Source organism: Tachyglossus aculeatus, chromosome X5 (assembly GCF_015852505.1).
Source record: "Tachyglossus aculeatus isolate mTacAcu1 chromosome X5, mTacAcu1.pri, whole genome shotgun sequence".
Classification (NCBI taxonomy): domain Eukaryota; kingdom Metazoa; phylum Chordata; class Mammalia; order Monotremata; family Tachyglossidae; genus Tachyglossus; species Tachyglossus aculeatus.
The window spans coordinates 3,341,939-3,367,308 of record NC_052097.1 but is presented as its reverse complement, the minus strand read 5'-3'; the positions used below and the strand labels follow the sequence as shown (position 1 = coordinate 3,367,308).

The 25,370-nt window shown below is 45.4% G+C and overlaps 1 protein-coding gene across 2 annotated transcripts in view; it reads left to right on the top strand.

Moving 5' to 3' along the window:
* The window catches only part of SGCZ (sarcoglycan zeta), a 453,455-nt gene extending 433,420 nt beyond the window's left edge, over positions 1–20,035 (top strand). For both annotated transcript variants that reach the window (XM_038769257.1, XM_038769258.1), the window contains 3 exons: positions 4,193–4,265; positions 13,842–13,965; positions 17,349–20,035. In XM_038769257.1, coding sequence (XP_038625185.1) covers positions 4,193–4,265; positions 13,842–13,965; positions 17,349–17,540 — 389 coding nt within the window. In that variant the 3' untranslated portion in view covers positions 17,541–20,035. The remainder of the gene's footprint in view (positions 1–4,192; positions 4,266–13,841; positions 13,966–17,348) is intronic.
* Positions 20,036–25,370: the final 5,335 nt, after the last annotated feature.

The window sequence follows — 25,370 nt, the reverse complement described above, 5'->3', positions numbered from 1 at the left end:
ATTATTACAGTGGTCAACAATTCCCTTCCATTTCCTCTCACGTGCTTTCCTCCAAGCAAGTGAATGTAACATCACTGCCCTTTTTTTTAAGATGTTTGTTAACTGTTTACTATGTGCACTGTAGTAAGCACTGAGGTAGATACAAAATCATCGGATTGGATACAGTCCATGTCCCTTGTGTAGCTCGTAGTCTTCATCCTCATTTTAAAAATGAGGAAATTGAGGCACAGAGGAATTAAGGGATTTGTCTAAGGTCCCACAGCAGACAAATAGCGGAGCCAGGGTTACAACCTAGATTCTCTGACTTCCGACTATGCTGCTCTTCTGAAAAGTCGATTGTAAGCCAATTAAAAGAGTATTCCTAGAACGCAAGATTTTTGGACCGCTAAAGACTTTTCAGCATCATTTTTTCCAAGAATAAAATTGAAGCGAGTCTAAGGCAACCCACCCAACGCCAGATGTCCACTTGTGTTTATCGGATCCTATTCACTGTTAATTGTCCATGATTGAATTCCAGTCTCCAGCAATCCAGCTAAGTATATGAACCCTTTCTCCCAGCCCGTCTCTGAGATTTCCATTTCCGTAGTTTCCAGGCAGGCAATTTGAGAATGCAGGCCGGGCCCTTGCTGGCTTTGAAATAGTAGACATCCTCTCTGGGCTGTTCGTGGCGGAGAGATGTCTCTTCCACATCCTGCCCTTCGGGGAACTTCCAGAGGCAAGGAGAGAAGAGGGGGGCGTGCCAGATTGTAACCATGCTGTCTTCTCTCTTCAGAGAACTGGCCCGAGTCAGACAGACAGCTTTCATCTCTCCGCTCGCTCTGATTTCGTTTGACATCAACGAATGTGCTCGGGAACCTGTTTTAGGAAACCTCTGTCCTAAGGCACTTAACTCATTAGCACACCGAGTGCTCGTTTCATAAATAATTCCCACTATGGTTTCTCCTTATTCAGCAGCGTCCACAAACCAATTTTCCCTTTTTTTTTTTTTAAATGGAATTTGTTAAGCGCTTTCTTTGTACCAGCACTGTTCTAAACACTGGGGTAGATACAAGGTAATCAGGTTGGACACAGTCCCTGTCCCACATGGGGCTCACAGTCTTAATCCTCATTTTACAGGTGAGGTAACAGGCCTAGAGAAGTGAAATGACTTACCCAAGATCACAGAGCAGGCAAGTGGCGGAGCCCGGATTAGAACCCAGTTCCTTCTGACTCTCTGGCTCAGGCTGTATTCACTAGGCAACACTGCCTCTCATGTTGCATGAGAAATGCCTGTACTTAATTATGATACCTACGAGGAAAAGATACGATATGGTCCGGTGAGGAAGTTTAGGGGCCAGTGAGGAGGTCTGGGATCGGATGAGAAGGTTTGTTTAGGAGGAGCAAAGAGGATGAGCTGGGAAGTAGCAAGGTTAAGGGGTAAAGGCTTGTGGAGAATTGTACTTTTCAATTCCCAAAAGAGCCCAGAGTCACCAACAACTTCCTGGATGGCAGCATTAGTCCCTCTCTATTTTTGCCTTTTAAAGCAATTTTTCCCCATTAATGTAGAAAGAAATCTTGGGACACGGTCTGCATTTGGAATTCCAGATGTTAATTCATGACCCACATAAATTCACTTTCTGGCATGGTTTTGCCTTCGCCTTAGTTCTTTCTCCTTTAAAATGGTATTTTCGGCCATGATGTTCTGGGAGAAGCATCATCACAGAAAAGCAGCGTGGCTCAGTGGAAAGCACACAGGCTTTGGAGTCAGAGGTCATGGGTTCAAATCCTGGCTCCACCAACTGTCAGCTGTTTGACTTTGGGCAAGTCACTTAACTTCTCTGGGCCTCAGTTCCTTCATCTGTAAAATGGGGATGAAGATTATGAGCCCCATGAGGGACAACCTGATCACCTTGTATCCTCCCCAGCGCTTAGAACAGTGCTTTGCACATAGTAAGCGCTTAACAAATGCCATCATTATTATTTATTATTATCTATTGATGATACTCTGGATTAGCCCAGGCTGGGAAATTGAAATAAAAAGGTGTAAGCCCACTTTCCATCTGCTTGCATCACTGGGTCATCTGATCGGTCAATCGGTGATATTTATTAAGCCTGGCTATGTGCAGATGACTGTACTAAGTGCTTGGGAGAGTATAATGCAACAGAGTTGGAAGACACAATCCCTGTCCTTAAAATGCTTACAATCTAGTGGTCACCTGCTTTAAACTCTCCGACTCTCATCTTCCCAGGTTTCAACCCTCCCCAGAAGCAGTATGGCCCTAGTGGAAAGAGCACAAGCCTGGGAGTCCAAAGGACCTGGGTTTTAATTTTGGCCCTGCCACTTGTCTGCTGTGTGACCTTGGGCAGGCCACTTAACTTCTCTGTGCCTCAGTTCCCTCATCTGTAAAATGTGGATTAAGATAGTGATCCCCACGTGGGGCATGGATTGTGTCCAATCTGATTAGCTTGTATCTACCTCAGTGCTTAGTACAGTGCCTGGCGCATAGCAAGTCCTTAAAAAAATCCTTCCCCTTGTGACATTTGGGCAAGAGCTGGGCCCCGGGAGGGGGGTTTCTGTGAGGAACCAGAAAATGGGGGACCAGGTGTGTTTGGGGGTGAGCTCTGATGACCACCCCAAGAATCTGAAGCCAGAGACTGAGGCAGCAGGCCTATTTCCCCCAGATTACTGTAACGTTAAAGATTTCTGTCACTCGATCATTCATTCATTCATTCATTGGATCGTATTTATTGAGCACTTACTGTGTGCAGAGCACTGTACCAAGCGCTTGGGAAGAACAAGTTGGCAACATATAGAGATGGTCCCTACCCAACAGTGGGCTCACAGTCTAGAAGGGGGAGACAGAGAACAAAACAAAACATATTAACAAAATAAAATAAATAGAATAAATATGTACAAATAAAATAGAGTAATAAATACGTACAAACATATTTACATATATGCAGGTGCTGTGGGGAGGGGAAGAAGGTAAGGTAGGGGGGATGGGGAGAGGAAGGAGGGAGCTCAGTCTGGGAAGGCCTCCTGGAAGAGGTGAGCTCTCAGTAGGGCCTTGAAGGGAGCATCATGTCTATTGAACGTTTACTGTGTGCTTGGGAGAGTACAGTAGAACAATATAACAGATACGTTCCCTGCCCACAACGAGCTTACAGTCTAGAGGACCAGTAGACAGGCCATAGGTAGCCATTCTTTGAGTTTTATACTGGATGAGCCATTTTTCATCTGGTCAGCCCTTTGTCCAGCATTAGGGTGGAGGAAGGAGGTTTGGGGAAATGGGCTCCTGGGTTTCTGGTAGGCTGCCAGTGGCCACCTTGTCTACACTGGAAAAGAGCTCACTGAGGGCTCACCCATCAAAGCTGCCACTGAAATGCCCCCTGCCCCTGCTGCCCATGCCAAAGGAGAAGGGAGGAGAAGGAGGGAAGGAGGAAGCGAGGGAAGATCGCCTGATCTGGGGGAATTGAAAAGGGAGCGGGTTTGGTGGAAGAGAGGAGAGGTCAATTTGATCAATTTGGAGGCTCTTCACTTTTAGACGTGTGTAAATTCGGGTAAAGCGAACCATTCGTAGTTGTGGTGGTGGTTGTGGTATTTATCGAGTACTCACTGCATGCAGTGTACTGTACTGAACATCTAGAAAAGTATAACTGAAGCGCAAGTCGAGTTCCCTGGCAACAAGGCGCCTCCACACTAACGATGGAAACAGACATTTCTAGTGTTCAGGGATGTGGAGAAGCAGCATGGCGCAGTGGAAAGAGCACGGCCCTGGGAGTCAGAAGGTCATGGATTCTAATCCCGGCTCTGCCATTTGTCTGCTGTGTGACCTTGGGCAAGTCACTTAACTTCTCTATGCCTCAGTTACCTTATCTGTAAAATGGGGACTGAGACTGTGAACCCCATATGGGACAGAGACTGTGTCCAACCATATTAGCTTGTATCCACCCCAGCGCTTAGTACAGTCCATGGCACACAGTGAGCGCTTAACAAATACCATAATTATTATTATTATCAGTCTTTTTTGAGCTCCAGCCAATGGAACACATTCAGAGTTCTGGTTCTTTCCGCGACTCCAAGACAAAGGTGCTAACCTGAAAAAAAAAGGTGTGTTCCTCTGTCCACGGAGCCCAGCATTCAATCCGTCGGGAACAAAGTTGCAGTCCGGAGCCCGGATCGTTGATTGTTTTCTTCTTCTGTTGCTTCCAGGCACGGAAGGAGCGGTGTTCGGCCACTCAGTGGAGACGCCTCACATCAGAGCAGAGCCTTCCCAAGACCTCAAGTAAGTGCTTGTTCAGACTCCCAAGGCGCCTCGTCTTCCATCTCTCAGGGTGCACGAAGCAGATCAGGGATTCAGCCGCGTGATCTACTGGATCGAACATGGGCCTGGGAATTAGAAGGACCAGGGTTCTAATCCCGGCTCTGCCACTTGTCTGCTACGTGACCTTGGGCAAGTCATGTCACGTCTCGGGGCCTCAGTTTCCTCATCTGGAAAATGGGGATGGAGATTGTGAGCCCTATGTGGGACAGGAACTGTGTCCAACCCAATTATCTTGTATCTACCCCAGTGCTTAATACAGTATCTGCAAGAAGCAGCATGGCTCAGTGGAAAGAGCCCGGGCTTGGGAGTCAGAGGTCATGGATTCTAATCCCGGCTCTGCCACTTGTCAGCTGTGTGACTTTGGGCAAGTCCCTTAACTTCTCTGTGCCTCATTTACTTTACCTCATCTGTAAAATGGGGATTGAGACTGTGAGCCCCATGTGGGACAACATGATCACCTTGTACCCCCCCAGCACTTAGAACAGTGCTTGGCACATAGTAAGCACTTACCAAATGCCATCATCATCATTATTATTATTATTACATAGAAAACTTTTAACAAATGCCTTTATTAGTATTATCCTACTTGGGACAGGGACTGTGTGGGCATGGAATCAATCAATCAATTGAATTTATAGAAGGCTTACTGTGTGGAGAACACTGTACTAGAGGCTTGGGAGAATACAGTATAACAATATAACAGACCAATACCCTGCCCACAAGGAACTTGCAGTCTAGAGGGAATGTGTTTGCTATATTACTGTGTTATGCTCTCCCAAGAGCTTAGTATAGTGCCCTGCATGCAGTAAGTTCTCAATAAATACAGTAAATGCTCAATAAATATGATTGAATGAATGAATAAATATGATTGATTAATTGATTGATTGACCTAATTAACATTAATAATAATAATAATAATAATGGCATTTGTTAAGCGCTTACTATGTTCAAAGCACTGTTCTAAGTGCTGGGGAGGTTACAAGGTGATCAGGTTGTCCCACAGGGGGCTCACAGTTTTAATCCCCATTTTACAGATGAGGTAGCTGAGGCCCAGAGAAGTGAAGTGACTTGCCCAAAGTCACACAGCTGACAGTTGGCGGAGTCGGGATTTGAACCCATGACCTCTGATTCCAAAGCCTGTGCTCTTTCCACTGAGCCACGCTGCATTAATCTAATTAATCTACTCCAGTACTCAGAATAGTGTGTGGCACAGAGTAAGCACTTAACAAATACCATACTAATAATAATTTGCCCACCTCTAAAACCGGCTCTGGATCGGGGTGGGGTGGGGAGAAGCAGTGTGTTCTAATAGAAGGAGCCCAAGCTTGGGAGTCAGAGGACCTAGATTCGAATCCCTCCCAGCTTTTCCATTTGTCTGCTGAGTGACCTCAAGTACCTCATCTGTGGGCACCAAGTAGGACATGGTCCATATCCAACCTGAATACCTTGTATGTACCTCGGCGCTTAGTACAGTGCCTGGCACCTAGTAACAGCTTAACAAACACTATTTTAAAAAAAATCAGGGTAGAGCTGAGAGCAGACACCATTTGACCCCAAGGGTTACGTTAAGAATTCAGTTGCCGTGAGTTTCAGCCTTCCTGGGTCACCTGGATTGGAAGAATTTGGACACCTCATCAGGTCATTTGGTTGGTCCAGCCTCTACCTGGACCCAGTCGATAGTGTACTTCCCAAGCGCTTAGTACAGTGCTCTGCACACAGTAAGCGCTCAATAAATATGATTTAATGAATGAATGAATGATAGTGGCTCTTTGAGACTCCATTTTGCTCTAAAATAGGATTCGTGGCCTTCCCCGATTACTCCCACCTCTGAGATTGAGGGCATAAATGGATGAGGTGATGATTAGGGGGAGTTTGTGTCCTTTCTAAACTCTTCTCCCTCCTTGGTCTCTCCACTTAGGCCCACCCAAATTATCCCTCCTCATGGTAAGGGGAAAATGTGACATCCCAGAGCCACAAAGACTAGAGCTCTTGATTCTCGCACATAGTAAGCACTTAACAAATACTATAATAATAATAATTCTGTTTGGGGGGTGGGGCCTTCAGGGAGGGAAGGAGTCAAACAGACGAAAGAAAGGGGAGAGGGAAAAAATAAGGGCCAGAACAAGTGAACAGAGGGAGGCAATGGATCATTTCAGGGGTGGGGCTGAAATGACTTGAGCTTCTTGAATGGGAAGAGGTTTGCGCTGAGCATACCAACCTGACCATTTTTGAAATTATGGCCAGATTTGAGGTGGAGCTACTTGTTCAGCGAACCAAGCAGCTGCCATTTCGCCCCTCACCTTGCGACTCGGGGCCTGGGTTGGACAGAAACTGAGAGGTCACTGCCCATAGTTAAAGTGGTCATTCCACAGCCTGTCAGGACGACCAAGGAGATCAACCTTAACGTTTCTTCTCTTCCTCAAAAAGACTTTTAGGATACAGTATTTTGGGTGTGGGGCAGGAGAAGGGAGAGGGTTCTAAATCCATTTTTAGTGGGAGAACCTCCCTAGGGCTCAGGTAGCCTGAGGCAATGGTCTTTTCAGCCACAAAAGAGCAGTAAATTGTGCCAATCAAGGGGTCAGTCTGAGACTTAACGCCTCACAGAGTATGGAGAAGACCACAGATTGTCTGTCAGTGAGGCAGGGAAGGCTCTGAATTGCTCAATTGTCGGTGCTGACCAAAGGGATGTTTATCATTCAAAGACAAGACGATTTAGCCGTCAATCTTCAGTCCAAAAATCCCCTGCAGTTTCCAGTGTTCAATTTTTTGAGAAGCCTGTGTTTATTCCCCTCATCATGTCACCTGGAAAGTCCACGCTTTTTACCTGGACCCAATTTCTTCGAGCCTCCATTTTGTTCTAAAATGGAGACGGTGACCTTGGAAGAGTTTGAGGTCCATCTAAATTCTCCTCCCTCTTTGGTCTCAGCATTTGAGGCCCGCCCAAACCATCCCTTCTCCTTGTTCTCACAGGTGAGATTGACTCGGGAGGTAGCTAGGCCTAAGGCCAGTTACTGATGGAGAAAAGGAACAGCTCTGACACAAAAGTTCCAACAGACAGAAGTTGCATTCTTAAAGACTCCGTTTGCGGGACCTACCACTTTCTAGTAGAACAAATTCATTCATTCAGTCAGTCATATTTATTGAGCACTTACCGTGCGCAGAGCACTGTCCAATAGAACAATGAACAGAACATATTTCCTGCCCACAACAAGTTTACCATCTGGAAGATTGTCTCTACCTATTCTGTGCCCATCAACTTGTCAGTATCAATCAAACCTATTTATTGGTTCTCATCCCGGTTCTGCTAATTGCTTGTTTACCTCAGGCAGTTCCTTAGCTTCTCTTAGCCTCAGTTTCCTCAACAGTAAAATGAGGATTCAATACTTGTTCTCCCTCCTACTTAGATTGTGAGCCCCAGGCGGAACAGGGACTGTGTCCAACCTAATTAAATTGTACCTTCCCCAGGGGTTAGAACAGTGTTTGACACATACTGAACTCTCAATAAATTCCTTAAAAGAAGTGTCTATTTTTTAGGCACAACAGAGCAAAATACCACAGAGTCATCCATACCCAAACTTCAAGGAAATCTGCTGAGCCTGAGCGCTTACTATATGCAGAGTACTGTATTAAGCGCTTGGGAAAATACCATACAAAAATAAATAATGACATTCCCTGCCCTCAGTGAGTTTACAGTCCAGAACACTGTTCTAAGCTCTGGAAGACAATGAGCCCCATGAAGGACTGGAACTGTGTCCAACCTGATTTGCTTGTAACCGCCCCAGCACTTAGTACAGTGCTTGGCACATAGTACGTGCTTAACAAATGCCACTATCATTATTATCACTGAAAACCAGCCAGTGTCCAGCCAAAGAGGACAATTTATTCCCTTATCTTGTGGTTTGGCTGTTCAAATTAGTGTGAGGTGGCCTAAGGGGGAATCTAGCTTCAACAATTCCCTACAGCTCAGTGAGGCCCATGACGTTTTATTACATCAAAGCCGAGGAACTCAGAATTTATCTTGAGGCCTCCTCCTTGGGCTCAGACTAATCCACCAGTCAAGTCACCTGTTCGTCTTTTGTTTTTGATCGTATTTTGTTGAACACTTACTGTGTGTCAAACACTGTTCTAAGCACTGGGGTAGATAGAAGTTAATCAGGTCAGACACAGTCCTTGTCCCTCATTGGACAAGTCTAGGTAGGAGGGAGAATAGATATTGAAACCCCATTTTACAGTTGAGGCAACTGAGGCGTTGATAAATTGAGTAACTTCCCCAGGATCACGCAACAGACAAGGGTCGAGATTAAAACCCAGGTTCTCTGTTCTCTGATTCCCGGACCCGGGCTCTTTCCACTAAGCAACACTGCTTCACAGTCAGAGTGTTTCAGCATGGGGTGATGTGACCAGTGAGTATGAAAGAAGCTAGAGCCTAATTCTGAATTGTTCAAGAAAATCGAAATTACCGCTTGGCGTTCACAAATCTCTCTCTTGGAAATGCCCTTAACTGAGATCTACTTGAGTGTCATTGAGTGTTGAAAAAAAAACACAGGGTTGTCATTCAAATCCTTTGTTGCTTCAGTTAAATGGAAACATGAAGGTGCCATCTATTAAGCCTCATAATTCTTTCAGGGTTGTATCTTTCCGTATACTAATTTATTTTTATTTTAAAGAAATAATGGCCGCTCACAAGATTGTTCTTTGAGTCTGTATGTTGGCTTCACCTTCCCACCAGCTCCTCTGTTTGATTCTACTGAACCCTGAATATATAAGCTCTGACTTTTCCTGGCACATTAAACCCATAAAGGAAGGGTGACCTAAATATAGTCACATATAGATGTCATATAGAAACAGGGTATCCTAGTGGAAAGAGCTCAGACTTAGGAGTCAGAAGACCTGAGTTTCAATCCCGGCTCTTCCATTTGCCTGCTCTGTGACCTTGGGCAGACCACATAACTTCTCTGGGCTTCAACTTCCTCATATGTAAAATGAGGATTTAATATTTCTTCCCCTTCCTACTTAGACCATGAACCCCTTGTGGGATAGGGGCTGTGCCTGACCTGATCATCCTGTATCTAACACAGTTCTTGGCACATAACAAGCACTTAACAAATTCCACAGTTATCATTATTATTATTATCATATATAGGACCCTTGGAGTTGGGGCTTAAATAATGAAAAGGTAAACTTCCGCCAAATGCTCTGGGGATGCTTTCCATACCAAGTCTTATTTTTGACATGGATGGAATTTCTGAAAAGTGTAGTGCAAGTAAAATGCTCCAGTGATCATTTCTTAGTGATCTAGAGAAAGGATTTTGAAGGGCAAATATTTGGATTGAGGCTGTAAGACAGCCCTAGGGCTATTTTGTAAAGGAAACCCTAAGTAATGGGCATTTAAGTGCCTGAAAAAATGACCTTTGATCCACTGACTCCCATTTATAAGCCTATTGAGCCAACTTGGAGAAGCAGTATGGCCTAATGAGAAGTGTTCAGGCTGTGACTGAGGTCCTGAGTTCTAATTCTAGCTCTGCCACTTGCCTGCTGGGTGACCAGAAGCAAGTCACTTAACTTCTCTAGGCGTCAGTCTCCTCATTGGTGAAATGAGGATTCAGTATCCATTTTCCCTCTTATACTGCTGAAAGCCCTATATGGGGCAGGGACTGAATCTGATCTGATTGCCTTATATCCACCCCAATGCTTTGCACAGAGCTTGACACAGAGTGACGGTTTAATAACTGTGGGATTCCACAATTAATATTATTTTCACTCCATGTAGATTTTTTTAAAAAAAATTGTATTTGTTAAGTGCTTACTATGTGTCAAGCATTGTTCTAAGTGCTGGGAGACAACTAATCAGGTTGGACACAGTCCCTGTCCTATATGGGGCTCATAGTCTAATTAGGAGGGAGAATAGTTGAGGAAACAGGCACAGAGAAGTTAAGTGACTTTCCTAGGGTCACACAGCAAGCAACTGGCAGAGCTAGGATTAGAACCCAGGTCCTCTGACTCCTGAGGCCATGCTCTTTCCATTAGTACATGCTACTCCCTGATCTTCAGTTTTAAATATTAAAATCGGTGTTTTACTCCTAATAGTCACTGAAAAAGGTAGTGTGGGCTTTTATCCTCAAGGCAATGCAGAGCCCACTGATTTGGCCTCTTAAGCATTCATAGTCTTAGGGCTGAAGGCAAATGAACTTCAGAATGGAAGATAGAAAAAAGATCCAGGTTTCAGAGAATCATTTCCTCTCATTCTGTAAAGTAAATAATGTATCTTTTCCTGAGAGGAACTAAGTATTTTACCGGAAGGGAAGCAGACTGCATCCTCCTGAGAAATTAATGTTTAAACAAGAAGAAGCATTGCCCCCTCAAAAGAAAGAAGCGGGGGGGTGGGCCTAAGGAGTGAGTAAAGCCTAGGAACATTATCACCTACAGAAACTTCCATTTCAGGGTTGCAGTGGCAAGAGAAAAAGCAGAAAGTTTGGTGGGGAGAGAGTAGATTTCACCTTGTGTTCCTGAGGAAAGCTTTATCTCTGAGCGGCACCAAGGCCAGAGAGAGTGAGCAGGGACAACCACTGCTCAGCACTTAGAACAGTGCTTGGCACATAGTAAGTGCTTAACAAATACCATTATTAGTATTAGGATGGGTACCCTATCTCCAGGAGGGCCAGTGAGGGAGGATCTCATTGGCACACCTTCACTGGGGCACGGTAATAATACAGGTGGTATTTGTTAAGCTCGTACCATGCACTGTAGTAAGCGTTTAGGTAGATGCAAACAATCTCGCCAGACACGGTCCCCTGTCCACACAGGACTCATGGTCTAAAGGAGAGGTGGGAAGAGTTTGTAATTCCCATTTTACAGAGGAGCCCCACAGAAGTTCAGTGACTTCATAATAATAATGATATTTGCTAAGTGCTCACTATGTTCCAAGCACTGTTCTAAGCACTGGAGTAGATACAAGGTGATCAGGTTGTCCCACGAGGGGCTCGCAGTCTTAATCCCCATTTTACCGATGAGATAACTGAGGCACAGAGAGGTCAAGTGACTTGCCCCAGGTCACACAGCAGACAAGTGGCGGAGCTGGGATTAGAACCCATGTCCTCCGACTCCCAAGCCCGTGCTCTTTCCACTAAGCCACGCTGACTTGCCCAAGGTCACACAGCAGGTCAATGACAGAGCTAGGGCTAGAACTTGGGTCCCCTGACACACAGACTTTGGCTCTTTCCACTAGGCCTTACTGCCTCTCTATGCGCACTTTAAATTCTAGTTGAAGAAGAAACACAATTCTCCTACCGATCTCTCGGTGCCGTACGACTTAAACAGTAAATAGTTTTTTTAAAAAATCCGTAATGATCCAGGATCCCTGCTAGGCACCCCATCTAAAAACCCAGAGCTACTTATGATCTTGATGAACTAATAAACCGCGTTCATCTATTTGCTCTAATTGGCATAAATTCCTATTCCTAGATGCGAGTGAATGGCTTTTTTCATCCATTTTCAAATTCATATTCCATTTTTGATGCTGCCGACGCCTTTTAATTAAATTCAAATTCAAATTAGCCTGAGCCCGTTCGAAATTAGCCACTGTGCGAGTTGCACAATCATCTACAAATGGATCTAATTGCGATTAATGTTAGGGGCAATTAACACCGGGGAACGGTACCAGTGGGATCAGGACTCAGTGCGCGAGGTAAAACCGGAGAGGAATGAAGGACGAGAAAGCCGTCCGTCCAGCTTCCAGCCCGTCTGACCCCAACCCCAGATATCTTCCTGCTTGAGGTTTGGAAATTCAGGGTGCCTCTTCGTGCCCCCCGGGAGTCAGAGTTCTAATTCCAGTTCCATCAATTGCCTGCTGTGTGACTTTCAAGTCACTTACTTCTCTGCCTCAGTTTCCCTCATTTGTCAAAGATCAAGATACCTGCTCTCCTTCCCTCTTCTTCTCTAGCCTCATGAGGGACAGGGATTTTATCTGATTGCCTTGCATCTACCAGAGCACTTAGAACAGTGCTTGTCATGTACAAAGACCTTAAAGAGAGCCATTGGGATTAGGAGAAGCAGCATGGCTCAGTGGAAAGAGCCCGGGCTTTGGAGTCAGAGGTCATGGGTTCAAATCCCACGTCTGCCAATTGTCAGCTGTGTGACTTTGGGCAAGTCACTTAAGTTCTCTGTGCCTCAGTTACCTCAACTGTAAAATGGGGATTGATACTGTGAGCCCCCTGTGGGACAACCTGATCACCTTGTAACCTCCCCAGCACTTAGAACAGTGCTTTGCATATAGTAAGTGCTTAATAAATGCCATCATTATTATTATTGCCTCAATGAAAGCCTCTAAAATTAACATCGATTGATTTAGCCCTCTTCCTAATCAGGAAACATTTGACCAACCAGCTTATCCTGACCTATAATCAGTTAGGGAAAATAGATTGGGTCAGAGTGGCTTTGCTCAATGACCCTAGCAAAGATGAATTAGAACCCTGTGGGTTCTAATCCCAGTTCTGACACCTGCCTGCTGTGTGACCTTGGCCAAGTCACTTCACATCTTATGCCTCAGTTACCTCATCTACATTACGGGGATTAAGACTGTGAGTCCAATGAGGGTCATGGACAGGGTCCAACATAATTAGCTTGTATCTACCCAGAACTTAATACAGTGCCTAGCACATAGTAAGCACTTAACAACACCATATAAAAAGAATAATTTACCACAGCTAAAGAACAGCTTAACAGCCAGTGAAAGAAACATGTCAATCAAAAATTCAACCTAAAATCCCCACCCCCTTCCTCCTTTTGGGTCTTCATTCTTTTCACAGACAAACCACCTGGGAGTCTGTTCAGTTAACCTTTCCTGGCTTTGCTCATTTTTGCGTATTAGAAGCAGTGTGATCTCACTGAAAGAGCCCAGGAAAGGAGTCAGGAGACCCGAATTCAAATCCCTGCTCTGCCTCTAGCCTTGCTATAAGTACCTGGGCAAGCCAGGTAACTTTTGAAAACGCATAGCCTTGTTGCAAGAGCGGACCTGAGAGACAGGAGACCTGAGTTCTGTTCCTGACTACATCACTTGGAGAAGCAGCGTGACTCAGTGGAAGGAGCCTGGGCTTTGGAGTCAGAGATCATGGGTTCGAATCCCCGCTCCACCAAATGTCAGCTATGTGACTTTGGGCAAGCCAGTTAACTTCTCTGGGCCTCAGTTCCCTCATCTGTAAAATAGGGATTAAGACTCTGAGCCCTGTGTGGGACAACCTGATCACCTTGTAACCTCCCCAGTGCTTAGAACAGTGCTTTCCACATAGTAAGTGCTTAATAAATGCCATTATTATTATTATTATTATTGCCTGCTATATGACTTTGGGCACTTAACTTCTCTGGGCCTCGGTTTCCTCATCTGTATAAAGCGGATGAAATGCACATTCCCCCTGGATGGGACAAGGACTGGGCTGATCAAGTTGTATCACATCCACTCCAGCACCTAGTAGAGTGTTTGGCACAAAATAAGTGCTTAACCAATATCGCAACTATCCTTATTATTCTGCTTCTCTCTCCCAGGCTAGAATCGCCAACGAGGTCTTTGATCATGGAAGCCCCCAGGGGCGTTCAGGTTCACGCAGCTGCGGGGGACTTCAAGGCCACATGTCGGAAGGAGCTGCATTTGCAGTCAACTGAGGGAGAGGTAAGCTCAGCCCGAAGGTCAGGCTGGAACTCTGAACCAGAGGCCCAGCACAGGCAGACAAGTGGTGATGTGCGCTTGTCTAGGGAAATGGTCTAGTGGATACAGCACGGACTTGAGAGTCGGAAGGATCTGGGTTCTAATCCTAACTCTAACACTTGTCTGCTGGGTGACCTTGGGCGAATCACTTACCTTCTCCTTGTCTCAGTTCCCTCACCTGTAAAATGGGGATTAAGACTATGAGCTTCAATCAGGGTGGCCTAATTCTTTCATTTAATCGCATTTATTGAGTCCTTACTGTGTGCAGAGCACTTCATTAAGCATTTGGGAGAGTTCAATAAAACAATAAACAGACACATCCTCTGCCCACCAGGAGCTTAGTCTAGAGGGTGGAAAGAGCACATGTCTGGGAGTCGGAGGACCTGGGTTCTAATCCCAGCTCCATCACCTGCCAGTTGGGTGACTCTGGGTAAGTCACTTAAAGTCACCAGGCCTCTGTTTCCTCAGTTGAAAAATGGGGATTCAGTACCTTGTTACACTCCTGTCTAGACTGTCAGCGCTACACAAGCACTACCTGTATATATGTATGTATGTTTGTATATATTTATTACTCTATTTATTTTACTTGTACATATTTATTCTATTTATTTTATTTTGTTAATATGTTTTGTTTTGTTGTCTATCTCCCCCTTCTAGACTGTGAACCCGCTGTTGGGTAGGGACTGTCTCTTTATGTTGCCAACTTGTACTTCCCAAGCGCTTAGTACAGTGCTCTGCACACAGTAAGCGCTCAATAAATACTATTGAATGAATGAATGACCTGGATTGGGTCCGACCTTGCTCATATCTACCCCGGCACTTAGTACAGTTACTAGCATGTAGTAAGTGCTCAACAAATACCTTGAAAAAATAAAGAGCCTCAGCTAAGCAGGTGGTTATATTTGCCTGGGACATCCAGAAAATGTCCTAGCGGGCAGCTAGTTTTCACATTTCTGGTCACAGGGGGGACTCTGTTTCTTGGAACAGTGGTGAAGAGTATAGGGGAGAATATCTCTAATTTAGTTCTGCCGACCTAAATGCAGCATAGTGATAAAACATCTTCTGGGAGAGGACAGTGGGATGCTTTAGCCAGTAAAATAAAATGAGCTTTCTCATTCATACCTTCAATCATATTTACTGAGCACTTACTATGTGCAGGGCACTGTACTAAGCATTTGGGAAAGTACGACATAGCAAAAAATAGTGACATTCCCTGCCCACAACAAGCTTACAGTCTAGAGGTGGGAGACAGACAAATAAATAAAATTAGAGATACGTACCTAAGTGCTGCGGGGTTGGGAGTGGGGAAGAGCAAAGGGAACAAGTCAGGGTGTCGAAGAAGGGAGTGGGAGATTAGGAAAAGTGGGGCTTAGTCTGGGAAGGCCTCTTGGAGGAGATGGGCCTTCAGTAAGGCTCTGAAGAAGGGGAGAATCATTGTCAGTTGGATTTGAGGAGGGAGAGTGTTCCAGGCCAGAGGTAGGACATGGGCTAGGGGTCGGTGGCAAGACAGGTGAGAGTGAGGCATAGTGAGAAGGTTAACTCTAGAGGAGCGAAGTGTGCAGGCTGGGTTGTAAAAGGAGAGAAGCAAGGTGAGTGGTGGGGGGGGGCAAGGTGATGGACTGCTTTAAAGCTCCCAAGATCTCCCCTTAGTCTGCTGCAGACAATGAGCGAACCCTCACTTCAACTTGTCTGTTCTAAGCATCCTACCTAGAGACCATCAGGCATAAGTGATGGATCAATCAACCGATCGATGTGGAACCCAAGCCTTGGGCCTCAGAGTATCCATTTGGGAATGGGCGATTCCTACGGGAGTGAGGTTGGGTTCAACATCAAAACTGTTAGAACAAGTGTTTTGATACACATTCATGTTATTCAGTCCCATTCTCCGTTCCATGGGAAAGAGAGAGGATGATCATTATAGTATCCCTTAAGCTCTGACTGTCAAGTGACAAGGAGACACAAGATAATCATAGACAAAATAGCCATCCTTCACGGGGCTCACATCTAAGAGGAAGAAGCAGACTGGCCTAGTGGATTGAGCACAGGCCTAGGAGTCATAAGGACCTGGGTTCTAATTCCGGCTCTGTCACATGTCTGCTGTGTGGCTATGGGCAAGTCATTTCACTTTTCTTAGCCTCAGTTACCCCATCTGCAAAATGGGGATTAAGATTATGAGCCCCTTGTGAAACAGAAACTGTGTCCAACCTGATTACCCTGTATCCACCCCAGCACTTAGAACAGTACCTGGAACATAGTAAGCACTTAGCAAATACATTATTATTATTTATTATTAATATTAATATTTATTTAATTATATTTATTATAAATAATAATAATTACTATGTGCCAGACACTGTACTAAGCACTGGGGTAGATTCAAACTAATCAGGTTGGACACAGTCCATGTCCCACATGGTACTCACAGACTTAATCCCAATTTTACAGGTGAAGGAACTGAGGCCCAGAAAAGTTAAGTGACTTGTCCAAGGTTGCACAGTAGACAAGTGGCAGGGCTGGGATTAGAAGAACACAGGTCCTTCTGACTATGCTTAAAAAGGGAGAATAGCTATCAATATATACATATAAATATGGAAACAAGCGCATGTACTGAACAGCAAGTTAGGTGACAAAAAAAGACTCAGAAGCTGCTCCAGACATGCACACACAACCTTACTCCTTGGAAAGATGGACAGGACAAAAGATAATGATAATAATTACATTGTTAAGTGTTTACCATGTGCCAACCCTATACCAAGCACCATGGTAGAAACACAGTCCCTGTCCCTCACGAGGCTCAGTTTAGTTCATTCATTCGATTATATTTATTGAGCACTTTCTGTGTGCAGAGCACTATAATAAGCACTTGGGAGAGTTAAATGCAGCAGTAAACAGATAAATTCCCTGCCCACAATGAGCTTGCAGTCTAGAGGGTGAGAGGTGAACAGATAGCGAATCCCCATTTGACAGATGAGGGAATTGAGGCCCAGAGAAGTTGTACAAATTGTCCAAGGTCACCTGCAGTGGGCAAATTGCAGAACTGGGAGTAGAACCCAGATCCTCCAACTCCCAGGCCCGTGCTCTTCCCACTAGGCCACACTGCTTCCCCAAGCCCTCCCCAAATCCTACTCTGAAGGGGTTGCCTCGAAGTTATTCCTTTCAAGCACTTTGCACACAGTAAGCACTCCACAATTGTGATTGAATAAATGCGGTCGAATGAATGAAGTGGTGCGCCTTCTTCAGAGCTTAGCAGTGGAGAAGGGGAGGGGGGGAAGGAGGAGAGGGGTGGCCGAGGGGACCGTGCCAAGAGGAATTAAAATTCAGTTTCTCCGTCCCCCGCTCTTCCCTAGATATTTTTAAACGCAGATGCCATCCGGCTGGGGAATCTACCAGTGGGGATCTCCTCCCCTTCTCCACCCGGCTCCCCTCCTCGTCCGAACGTCTACGAGCTGTGCGTCTGCCCCAGCGGCAAGCTGTACCTCTCCCCGGCAGGAGCTGGTTCCACGTGCCAGACCAGTAGCGGCGTCTGCCTATGGAGCTGAAATGACTCCCCGGTTTCTCCTCACACCAGAATAGCCTTCCGTCACCGTCCGTCCACTTCACAGTTCTGCTCGGTTCTCTCTCGCGATCGGTCCGGAGCCTTCGAACGGTCTGCCAAGCAGCCTCCACCGGTGTAGGCCGGGACCCGGTCAGCCGCCGTCTCCCGTGGCTACAACCGGCCTCCCGCCAACGGAGATGGGAGTGAGATGCGAAGGAGAGAGGGGGTCGGGTGGCGGGGGGTGGGGGAAGATAGTCTTCATCAGGAAACTCGGATCGTCCCCTCACCTTCTGCTCGAAAAAAGGGGAACAACACAGGTGCCTTTGCTACGTGAAGTGAAGCACATAGTTTTAGATTTCCGCAGGACCTGGAACGGGAACTCCACACAGATACGCAGACCCACGCATTCGCCCAGTATCCGGCGGCGAGACGAATCAGCCGAAACCCGCCCCACTAACTGTACCGTCTGAAAGCACAATTTTCCGTTCATCTCTTTGGATGTCGGCTCTTGTCCCCCGGATCGTTAAAGTTCTGGAGCACTGAGTCGTGCCCGCTTTGGCTAATGAGTCAAGGCAATGCCTGGTTTTTCACCCACGCCGAAATAGTCAGACAGACAGACAGACAGAGACAGAGAGACAGAAGCCCTCCATGCTTTTTCTTGGTTTAGTGCCACGGGTCACCACTCCATCTACAAAGGGTAGAGCTTTGTACATGAGGAATATCGACCATGTGGGGGTAACATGAGCTTTACAGACTAAACGCAATACCAAGTCTGATCCGACCACTGTCAGATCGAAGTGGTCTTAGACAGTATTCACTTGGCATCCACATGGGAAGTACTGCTTTAAACCAAACATCTAGCCTACCAACACGTAGGGGGCAACGGATTGAGGGTACAGGGTGGACTCCATTCATTTCTGTGTCGTAAGAATGAAGCCCCGGTTTCCCTTTGCTTTTTTTTCTCTAAATTGCATCGCTACATTTAGCAGCATAGGATTTAACGCGACCCAAGCCCTAAATTAACACTAGGGAGCTCACCAACCATATGCCAACCTCTGATTTTATTTTCCCTTGCTTAAATCATCCACAACGAAGGTTTCCCAAGGAATTGCATTAAAGATCCATGAGCCAACATTGGGGAAATCCAGTGCTCACCAATTCGCTGAAACAGCAGGGACTTCAGGGAGCTCTGATTTCTCAAAAGTGGTACAGTGTCCATCCAGCCCCCATTATCCATTAACTTTGAGTGGCTCTCAGGCTAGTCTGCCACCAGAGCTTCTCGTTTTCAGTCTTTACTCGTGACTTATTTGTTCTTTGCAAATGAGATCCTGAGGTGAGAGAGAGAGGGAGAGAGAGGACAAGAGAAAAAGAGAGAGAGAGAGAAAGCTAACAGGTTGCTGATTCATTTGTTGCAGCACAACTCAATGAGATTATCTTGAAACTTGCCACATTGAGGTATGTAAAACACACAGTTCAAAATGTTCTGTTCTGGGAAGAGCCCTTGATTGACTGCCCTAAGGTATATCTCCACTGCATTTTCTATCAATCTCTCCATAGTTGTCCCGTCCAATCTGCTCCCTTTGTAGGAGAGTGGAGAGTTGATGGTGAAGGAGACGATAAGTGGTAGACACCCAACTAGATGCCTGGCCCCATCTTCACCATCCGTAACAAATTGGAGAGCTGGCCATCATGTGGGTTTGTTCCACAAAGCCGAAAGCCACTGAAATCTGTTTTCCTCCATGGAGAAGATCCACCCCACCCCATAGAGTTATGAAGAAATTCATTAGATAGGTAAGTTTCATGCCTTTAAAGGAACAAGGAGCTGAATTTCTCTTACAAAATAGCACCCGAAAGAATGGGAGTGATTCCTTGCATTCCGGTCAACATGAGGCTGACCTTCAAGAAAGGCCCAGGATATGGGATTGGCCCTGGGTGGGATCGAATTGGGAATGCCTGGGATTAGTCCCAGTGCAGACCACTGTCAGGTGATGTCCGGATGGAGTGTGAAGCCGTATGACTTAGGAGAAACGGGTACAGATGGTCTGGCAAGGGCAGGGACTGAAGACTTGTCTGATGATGCCAGGAGATCGTAGGTGTGGAATCAGGAGTCTGTGCGCGTTGATAGAAAATCCAGAAAACAGCCAAAAGATTCCTAGTTCCACAAGAACTTGAGGACTGATCCCAGTTTCCCTCTCTTTGTCCACTTAAGAGAGAGATTCTGGAATTTGGCCTTTTAAAAAAAAAAGACTTCACTAACCAACCCTCCAACCTCTGGTTGTCGATTCATGCGGGACAGCATTCACGTTCCAGACCCCCGAGTCTTGTGTCAGTCTCCAGAAATACAAAACTTACGGAAACAGTGAACACACCCGGTGCCCACGCACCTCATCCTTCCTTGCTCTGAACCCTGAGCTGCTTGAATCTACCACACAATTTGGTACCAAGAAACAGGGTGGCCTTGTGGAAAGAGCGCAGACCTAGGAGCCAGAGGACATGGGTTCTAATCCCATTTCTGTCACTTGCCTGCTTTGTGACCCTAGGCAAGTCACAACTCCTCCGGGCCTCAGTTCCCTCATCTGTAAGGTGGGTCTGTTCTCCCTCCTTCTTGCCACGTGAGGCCATGATCTTGTATCCACCCCAGTGATGTAGTAGAGTGCCTGACACATGGTAAGTGCTTAACGAATACCACACTTATTATGATTATTGGGCCAGGCCAGCCTTGGCTTTGGGCAAGTTTTGTACTTTTTGGCTTCTTCAGGGAGACAGGGGTCCAGGAGGCAAAGGAAGAGGAGGATGTCAAAAGAGAAACCCCAACCTGTTTCCCTTTTTTTCTAAACCTCTCTATTTTCACACCTGTGCTTAGCAACATTTGAGACTTCCTCTGCAAGGCAATTCCAATTGCCTTTTTCTAAGGCTCTCTTTTGTGGGAGAAAATGCATTTCCTCTTTCCCTGGGGTATTAAAACCCTTCCCCCCAGACAGAAAGACAACCCACCTGGATCTCATGTTCAAAAGGCATGAAACTTTACCCAGGTCAGTCTCGAGGCAGGGTAATTCAGATTTAAAAATGTTTAATCCCCCAAATATCTCCCTAGCAGGAAACTCATTTCCCCCTTTGAATGGCTCAGATAATTGGTCAATTCTCTTTAATGCACTGATTAGTGGAGAGGTGGTCCCTGCCTTCAGGCTCTTGGATTAGGATTTTTTTATGGTATTTGTTAAGTGTATACTATGTGTCAAACACTGTCCTAAGTGCCTGGGTAGGTACAAATTAATTAGGTCGGACACAGTCCCTGTCCTTAACGGGGCTCACAGTCTACGTAGGAGGGAGAACAGGTATTTAATCTTCATTTCACAGATGAGGTGGCTGAGGCCCAGAGAAGTGAAGTGACTTGCCCATTACACAGCAGTGACCTAGTGGCAAAGGTGGGATTAGAACTCAGGTCTTGTGACTGTTATATTGTACTCTCCCAAGCACTTAGTACAGTGCTCTGCACACAGTAAATATTCAATAAATAGGATTGACTGACTGATTGACTCCCAGACAAAACTCTTTCCACTAAGTCACGCTGCTTCTCAATTCTGGGTTTCTGGGTGGGTCTGGAGAGGGAAGGATATGGAGGGACCCCTCTGTCCTATCTCTAAAAATTGCTTGAGGTCCTAAGGATGGATCCCTTTCAGACCACCGTGTCCCACCATCTTTTTATGGTGCACGGTAACTCACTGATTTTACTTCTAAGTTGCCTTCCGCCTCCTAGGATATATAAGTGGACACTTCTCTTATATAGCGTCCCCTCCCAACCCAAGGGATAGCCACCCCTGGGGGAATGCCACGGATCCTCGTGCAAATATGCGGTGGATAAAGATCCCCCGTGCTACTGCAGTCATTCAAGGAGTCTAGGTTGTAAACCAAAACAGAACCGACATCAATAACCCAAAATAAGTGGCATGATTCATCAGCCCCTTGGCAATAGCTTCTCCGGGTAGTATCTAAAAGCATCTCTGGCTGTTCTGCCCATGGCCTGGTTCAGTTGGCAAAACATTCTACTGCTGCCAGAGCGATCCAGAAGGTGGGAAACTGTCTGTCATCCTCTCAGCTCATTGGATCTTCGTTGAAGTCCCTCTAAGAACAGATTCAGAGAGGACGAGGATGGTGACATCGCTCTTAGGGAGAATGACCCCGTGCCTTGTGCCAAGCAGGGAAATGAATTGCCACGGGAAGGAGCTTGTTAACCCATGGAAAGATGCTCCCGCCGATTGGCCTCCTGGTTTCTGAGACTCGTTAGGGCCGGTCAAGGCCACTTCAGCCTTCATGTTGCATTCGTCTTCTCAAAATTACTCATGAGACAGTGCTCGATGATATGTGGAAGCGGAGTGAACCCCACAGTATTAGAGATTGTAAATCAGCCCATCCCACTCCGAATGAAAGGGTACCATCTTTTTCTGGTTCCCAAAAGAATCTCAGACACACACTGAATGATCCCATCCAACACCATCAACTGTATGGGTTTCAACTGGAGTTCATTTGGTTGGTTAAAAGTTAAAGACCAAAGACTCTAGACCCCCTAGAATACCTCTGGCTCTACTAATCATTTTAGAATAAATAGGCAAGGGGCTGTAATGACGCCACGAACTGTTGGCTGCTCCTTGCAATTTGTCGAGCTTGTGATCCTTCAGTGTTTCTTTAGAACAACATGCCCGAATTCATTGCTTCTCTTACCAACAATTCCTCCTAGATACATGGTTTTCTCTCCTGGGAAACCATGGAGGCCACCGTGATTCCCCAATGGCTTTACAAGAGTGCATTTATGTTGCATGTGTGTTTGCCCAGGGCTGGGACCGGTTAGCAGAAATGGTGCCGTACCCTATGAGAAACAAAGAGGTTTTAGGGAGCGGCAGAGAGATGACCCTCAGGATTGCTGAGTCGCAATATCAGGGTTTGTGTGGCTTGTCTGGGTTTTTTTTAAGGCATTTCCATCATTGTCCGAACCAGAGGAGCCAGCCTCCCACGGTGAGTGTCAGAGTTGGGAGAGGGCAGGCTCCACAGAGCCAACTGGCCAGGGAGCTGCCACCTTGGGTCTTTTCCATCCCGACTGGAAATACTCAGGTCTCGTCAGAGAAGCAGGCTGAGGGGGAGATCATCTAAGAGCTGTGGGGGGTGAAAGTCCCCTTCACCCTCATGGGGCTGGCTCCTCTGAAATTATCAGAATCAAGCCAAACTAGGGGACTGATGTCTTGTCAGTGGATGCCACTGTGATCTAAGTTGGCATATCCCAACATTTGTCCAGAACTTCAAACCAGGCCTGCTCACCATATGTCCCCTTTGTTTTGTAAATCCCATGTTAATGCTTTTCTTGTGTAAATAGAGATATGAAAAATGGAACTATTTTCTTACACATACTATGCAATATGTTTGTAAAATTGCAATATTACCAAAATGACAAAAGCTGTGCTTTTGTACTTTACCTTGCTTTATGTACAACCAATCTTTTTCTATTTAAATGGACTGACTGTCTTAAAAATTGTAGATAACATATTAATTCAAAAAAAAGAATCAATCTATGTTATCTTGCTTTTTTTTCTCATTTGGGGCCAGGAATTTTTTTTTTTTAAGGGAGAGCAACCAGAAAGGTTTTGGAAGCTGGATATTGATTAGGTTCTTCTTTTCAAAGGTGAGACCATTTGGAGCATGTATTGAACTCTCAGACTTGAAGTCCCTCCTGTAATACTTGTATTTGGTCAGAGTTTCTGGTGCTACTGTATCGTCATGATTAAATGTGGTAGACAAAAGGCTCAGAGCTCTGGAGGCCTTCATTTCACTGTGTGGAGCGTGCGGGAAAGAGAGGAGAGTGAAGATGATCTTCAGTGAAGATGGGACTTCCCCTCCCACACACCCGCCCCACCATCCCACCCCCTCCGACTTTTTCTTTCATTCAGTTCTACTAGAAAGTATTTGGTTCTACTAGTAAAACACTGGTCTGTATTTTATATTAATGCTAGTGGACATACTGAGGGCAAATCAACCCCAAGTTGGAGGAGGAAACTAATGGTCTCAATGCTGGAAATGGACTCCCAAGAAGATTGTAAGTAGCAGAGGAGGGGAGAATGTATCCTGTCTCTATCTGCATCCCCCTCGCTCGTATAAAGCAACCCAAGGACATGACATGGTAATATTAGTACAGTGCACTTAGTACAGTGCTCTGCACATAATAAGCACTCAATAAATAAGATTGATTGATTGATTCTCCCTCACTCAAGTGCCATGAGGAGATTGATGAAGGGGGAGAGGGGAATACTGTTCTCTCCACCACACCCTTCCTGTGTCATAAAGTTTAAATGGGCAATAGCCTTGGCCACCAAGGGAGATGTTGTATCCTTAAAGTGGGGAAGGGGCTTCTGTAAAAGGAGAGGTCTCCATGCCCCTCCTTCCCAGCCATCATGGTGATCCCCAGAGAGCTCCGGAGGATTGGCCGCAATATAAGCAGAAACCAACTTAAGAAACTCCAGAATTATGAACTATTCTTAGTATAGAGGGGAGGTAGTCCCCCTCTAGACTGTAAACTCTTTGTGGGCCGGGAATGTCACTATTTATTGTTGTACTGCACTTTCCCGAGCGCTTAGTACAGTGCTCTGCACACAGTAAGTGCTCAATAAATATGACTGAATGATTTAGACACACGTACACTATGAGTAAACTGGAGTCATAGCTAGACTATCAGTAGACTAAAGAGTCATGATGTAGTCGAAGTATATATGGGATATATAAGCAGAGACCAATATAAGAGACTCAAGAGCTATGAGCTGTTCTTAGTAATAGAGAGGTAAACGTATGTATGCTATGAGTAAACTGAAATGAAGCTGTACTATGAAAAGACTAAAAAGTCATGATATAGTATATATGGGATATATGCACATACACACATATAGATACTAGATACATAAACATTTTTTTTCCAACTGATATATTTCCATCTGGTATCTACTTTTTGCTTATCCAAGCTGCCATCTGTATGTTCTGATTTTTAGGAATCTCAGAAATGTCCAAGTTTGGCTGGTTTGTTCTGACAGTCAAAAAGGCAACCCAGAAGAAAATAGCCACCTGTCAGCTGTCGGTCAATTTGGAATTCTGTCTGCCTGTTTCCTTCTTCCTTTTCTTCTATGCAAAGGGACCAGCATTTGAAATGCTGAAAGAGATCTGAGCTGAGCTTTATGGTGGTTTTAATGTTGTTTCTCTTTAATGGGGGCTATTTTCTCTTCTTTCAATGTTTTTAGTGAAGGCTTGGGGAAATTAGCCACGCCCCTCCACCTAAACGCTATTTAAATATATCAGTTTGTGATGCGGACACAGACAACTGATTTACTGAAGGGGAGTAGCTTATCTCCTATGAGAATCGACTCCATATCACCTCAGATCTCGTTTTATCTGCCCCTGAAATAAAAATAATAATGATGATGATGATGATAGGACATATTACGTACTTCAGGCCAAGCATAATGCTAAATTCTGGACTAGAGGTACAAAAAAATCATATTAGATACAGTCCCTGGCCCACACAGGGCTAAAAGTCTAAGGAAAGGAATACTAATAATAACAATTATGGTATTCATTAAACATTTACTATGTGCCAAGCACTGTTCTAAGCACTGGGGTGGACACAGGGTAATCAGGTTATCCCCCATGAGGCTCACAGTTTTAATCTCCACTTTCCAGATGAGGTAACTGAGGCACAGAGAAGTTAAGTGGCTTGCCCAAAGGCCACAGAGAAGATAAGTGGCAGAGCCTGAATTAGAACCCACGTCCTCTAACTCCCAAGGCTGTGCTCTTTCCACTAAGC